Below are 4,467 nucleotides of genomic sequence, written 5' to 3' on the forward strand. Positions count from 1 at the left end.
CCACACCTACCTCGTTTTCAGACGGGGTGACTCTTAGGTGACATCTGGAGATGGGATTTGCAGTCCTGTCTCAGCATGGATTGGTCCGAGGGGCGGGAGAGCCCAGTGCGTGTGATTGAAAGAAGACTCAGGAACTGCTCATGCCGTCTATTTTAAATAGAAATGTGATGAAGAAAAACTATGTACCTAATGTGTAACAAAGGTCTGTCTAGCCAGGTGTTTCTTTGCTATTAAAGAAGCTGATGCATTTGAATGGTGTGTAGAGAAGCCAATGTGAAGTGTAAATCTTTAAAATAAACCAGCTCAAATGTACTAAGGCCTGACTGACCATGAGGCCTGATGAACTGTATGATTGGCAGGTGCGCACAGAGTGTTTTGCATTACTCCTTGGGGAATTCTATGCCAAAAAAAAAAAAAAAAAAAAATTCTGCACACCATATTTTAAAATTCTGCATATTTTATTTGTCAAAATAATGCAATATAATCACACTAGTTTCAATTATTTTGATAGTTGCTGATAGGTAGTTTGAAATAAACTATGTTTGTAACAATACAAACAAAAAAGATTCAGGAAGTGATTTTTCACAAATAGATTCCTTACTAGACATTTAAACACAGAACTTTGAGTAATAATTCATTTAAACTACAATATTGAAACGTATTTCCCGCACCCCTCAGAAGCAGTGCAAAGGCTTCGGGGAGCCAGGGGTAATGAAGGAGCTGAGGGAGAGGGAAGTAATTGCTGGGAAGGAGCCTGGAGTGAACTTTGAGAGGAGTTGGGTGTGAGTGGGAGAAGTATGGAAGAGGTGGTTTTCGAGGGAGAGGGGAAGAGTGATTGTTAGCGATTTGGGGAGCCTCCCCAATTGAACCCTGGCTCACCCTTGGCCTCTCCAATTGAGTCAGGCACATCTGCCCTCTATCCCCGTGTATCCCTGCATCCCCCCCATCCCTGTGTTCCTGCCCCCCTTTCACACCCATGGGTCCCCACATCCCCACTTGCATTCCGTTCCTGGCTCAATGTTACCTCACTAGCTCCTGACACACACACACACCCGGAGCCCCATTTTGTCCATCTCCCCCATATTCCTTCCCTCCACAGCTGACCCCATGGGCAGAGAACTGTGAAGTATCCTCTAATTCCCTCTTTCTCTGCCTGGCTGCTCCAGATATAACCCACTGCCCTCTCTTCTGGTGCCACAGCAGCCCCTAGAGGGAACAAGGTGTAATTGCAGTGCTTCTTCAAAATCAATTATTTTGGGGTGAAAAATAATATGTGGAGCACATGAAGTTTGTGTTTGTGGAGTGGCGCAGAATTCCTCCATGAGTATCGCATATGAAGTGACATCACTGACGTAATCATTGACGTGTAGGGAAAAATCAAGCTCTGGTACAGAGGTGCGTAGAGCTGTTAGTGTTCTTTCATCAGATGTTCTCTCCTGTTAGCCATGCCCACAGACCGTGCAAATGAGTCAAATCACTGTATGTGTCTCTGGTGAACTACTCCAAGGACAAAGCCATCCAGGAGTGGAAAGAGACTTTCCATAGAGATTGTTGGAACTTCTAGATGGAAATTTCTGCTAGGGATGTAAATACCGTTTTAAAAGTTAACCGTTTAAACGATTAAAATGTCATTTAAATGGTTAACTGTTTAAGTGTCTGGGGTCCATCTGACTGGGGCTGGGGCTTCTCTGGCTGGATGGTGCTGTTCCGGCTGGGCAGCGCTGCTCTGGCCGGGTGCCGTGTCTGGGACTGGTCTGGCCGTGCGGTACTCCTGCAGCCGGACAGCACAACTGGGTCCACTCCGGCTGGTGTACTGACTTTGCGAGTGCTTTTTATGTAGCCTGTTGTAAAACTAAGCCACTCTCTAGATGAGATGGTGTACCCCCTGGAAGACCTCTGCATACCCGAGGGGTACATGTACCCCTGGTTGAGAACCACTGACCTAAGTGATTGTCCCAAGGTCACAGAGGGAGCAAGTGGCAGAGCTAGGAATAGAAACCAAGAATCCTGTAGCCCAGCCCAGCCCCGTAGCCACAAGCCCAGCCTCGCTCCCTCATTCAAGGCTCCGAATGCCCCTCTGCATGGTCTGGCCTGGCCCAGAGAATGCAGCAAGGCTGCAGCCCATGAGCCCCTCTGCCCCAGGAGTTGGGCTGAGAGGACCCAGCTACCCCTCCCTTGATGGCCACCTCAGTTGACGCTTTGGGCATGCTCTTGCTCCGGCACTGCTCAATGATGCTGGCCTGGTTGGTGTTCAGATCAGGGTTGGGTCCCTCCTTTGAAATAGGACAGAGAGGGGGAGACACAGTTGGGATCCCATTCCAGGGCAGTCCTGGCTCCCAGCCCCCACTGCTATAACCCACCAGCCTCCCCTGCCCTCCCAGAGCCAGGGATAGAACCCTGAGGCCCCTGGAGACCCTCCCTATCGCAAACCACCAGTCCCAAGGCCCTTCCCCTCTTCAGCTACTGTTAGCTGTTACCTCAGGCTGCCTGAACCACAGGGACTGGGCTGCCCCCCCCCCCATGGGAAGCAGATACCCAGCCACATTAAGGGAGGTGCTCTGGGGCAGAGGAAAGGTCCAGTGGAGAAAGGATGAGAAGGGGAAACACTACCCCACAGACCAGCATCCTCTGCTCCAGCAGCCAGGGATGGTGCTGGCCTTGGGCTAACAGAGGTTAGGGGCAGCAGAGTCAGTGCTAGTGATCAAGGCTGGGGTGGCAGGGCTCTGTAGCACCCCCTCTGGTTGGGTCTGGGTCCATGGGGTGCTGGGGGCCCCAGCAGTCTCTGCATCACCCCCTGTAGCTGGAGCAGGGCCGGTGGGGGCTGGCAGGGCTCTGTAATGTCCCCTCTGGCTGGGGCTGTGTCACACACACAATTCATCCCTTCTTTCCCCACCGTAGCTTTCACAACGAAGCACAGCAGGGTGAACTTTTGGAAGAACCGGCTACGCTGGGCATCCGGAAGGCCCTTGATGTATTTGACCTTGGACCACTTGTGGCCGGCATAAGTAGCATCCGTGGTGTGCAGGGTATGGCCCGATGGGCGGTGACCAGGGGTAGCCAGCCGGGGTGTGAGCACCAAGGCCAGAACACAACATCTGTATGGGGCAGATGCCCTCCCCATGGTGCTGGGCAGGGACATGGGTGTGAACTCCTGAAACACACACATTACATGGCTGAGTGAGAGCTCCTGTAACACACACACAGACACAGAGCACAGCATAACCCTCCTGAAACACACACACAATACAGCCATGGGAGAGCGCCTGGAACCATCGGTGCTAGAATTAGGGGTGCTACGACACCCCCTGGTTTGAAGTGGTTTCCAATCCATACAGGGGTTACGGTTTGGTTCACTGGCTCTCAGCACCCCACACTATACAAAGGGCTCAATTCCCGCACCTTGCCTGTAACGCGCATAGACACAGAGCGAGCGCTGCTCTGACACACACACACCATACATAGCCTGGGGGGTGATCTCCTGTGACACACGCACCAACATCACACAGCCTGATCTTTGTCTTTCTGTGACACACACACTGCCCCACTAGTTCCCCCTCCCCACCCCGAGCGAGAACCCAGGAGTCCGGGCTCCCAGCCCCCCGCAGCCAGCTCCCCACGGCGCAGCGCCCCCCCCCCCTCACAACCCAGGGGCGTGGACCGGGTTGTCCTGTAACGGGCTCCTGCCGTCCGGGCACCACGTGCAGTGAGCCCCCCCCGGCGGCCGGACTCGGGACCCAGGCGTCCGGGGGGCTGGGCCGGAAGGTCCCTGCACTGGGGCCTCCCCCGCTGCTGGAGCTGGCGGCGCAGGCGCGGGGCCGAGTAGGGAACGCGGCAGGGCCAGTCCAGACACCTGGGTCCCAGCCCGGCTCGTGCGCAGGGCGGGTCCCGGCTGCAGCCCCAGGGCGGGGAGCGGGCGAGAGGCGGCCCCGGGGAGGCACCAGCCGCGGGGCGGGAAGTCGCTGCCCGGCTGGAGGAAGCGGCCGGGGCCGAGCCCGGCGATGGCTGCAGCGGGGCCGGCGCAGGTAGGACGCGGGGCGGGGACTCCCCGGCCGGGCACTGGCTGGTCCCGGCTGCGGGCCGAGGGGGGCCGGGACCCGGGTCCCTCCCGCGCTAGTGACCCCGGGGCCGGGGGCTGCAGCAGCCGGAGCGCTGGGGCCGGGGGCGGCTCTGGGGCCCCGGGGCGGGGGGGCCCTGGCCGGGCGGACACGCGGAGCCGGGCGCGGCCCCTTCCCCCGAGCGAGGCCCCGGCCGGGCAGAGGAGCCCGGAGGCGCCTGAGCCGGGGCGGGAGCGGGGCTGAGCACAGGCCTGGGGCGGAGGCGGGGACTCCGGCCGGGGGGGAGGAGCCTGTTCCCGGCCCTGAGATTCGGGCCCCTCCCAGCGCCCCGCCCCGCCCCAGAGCCCCGTGGGGAGCCGAGGGCAACTCCTGTCCCCGGCCAGCAGGGCCCCGAGTCCCTGGGGGAGCTGTG

At 57.7% G+C, this 4,467-nt stretch overlaps 1 protein-coding gene across 1 annotated transcript; it reads right to left on the reverse strand.

Annotated features, from left to right (window-relative positions):
- Window positions 1-2,168: 2,168 nt before the first annotated feature.
- LOC113408753 (translational activator of cytochrome c oxidase 1-like) lies at window positions 2,169-3,151 on the reverse strand (the record flags this gene model as incomplete). Its single annotated transcript, XM_026662152.2, has 2 exons — window positions 2,169-2,273; window positions 2,894-3,151. Coding segments are annotated over 2 exons (363 nt in total), but the record flags the coding sequence as incomplete, so codon positions are not given.
- Window positions 3,152-4,467: the final 1,316 nt, after the last annotated feature.

Source organism: Terrapene carolina, unplaced genomic scaffold, assembly GCF_002925995.2.
Source record: "Terrapene carolina triunguis isolate 2854851 unplaced genomic scaffold, T_m_triunguis-2.0 Scaffold23573, whole genome shotgun sequence".
NCBI lineage: Eukaryota > Metazoa > Chordata > Testudines > Emydidae > Terrapene > Terrapene triunguis.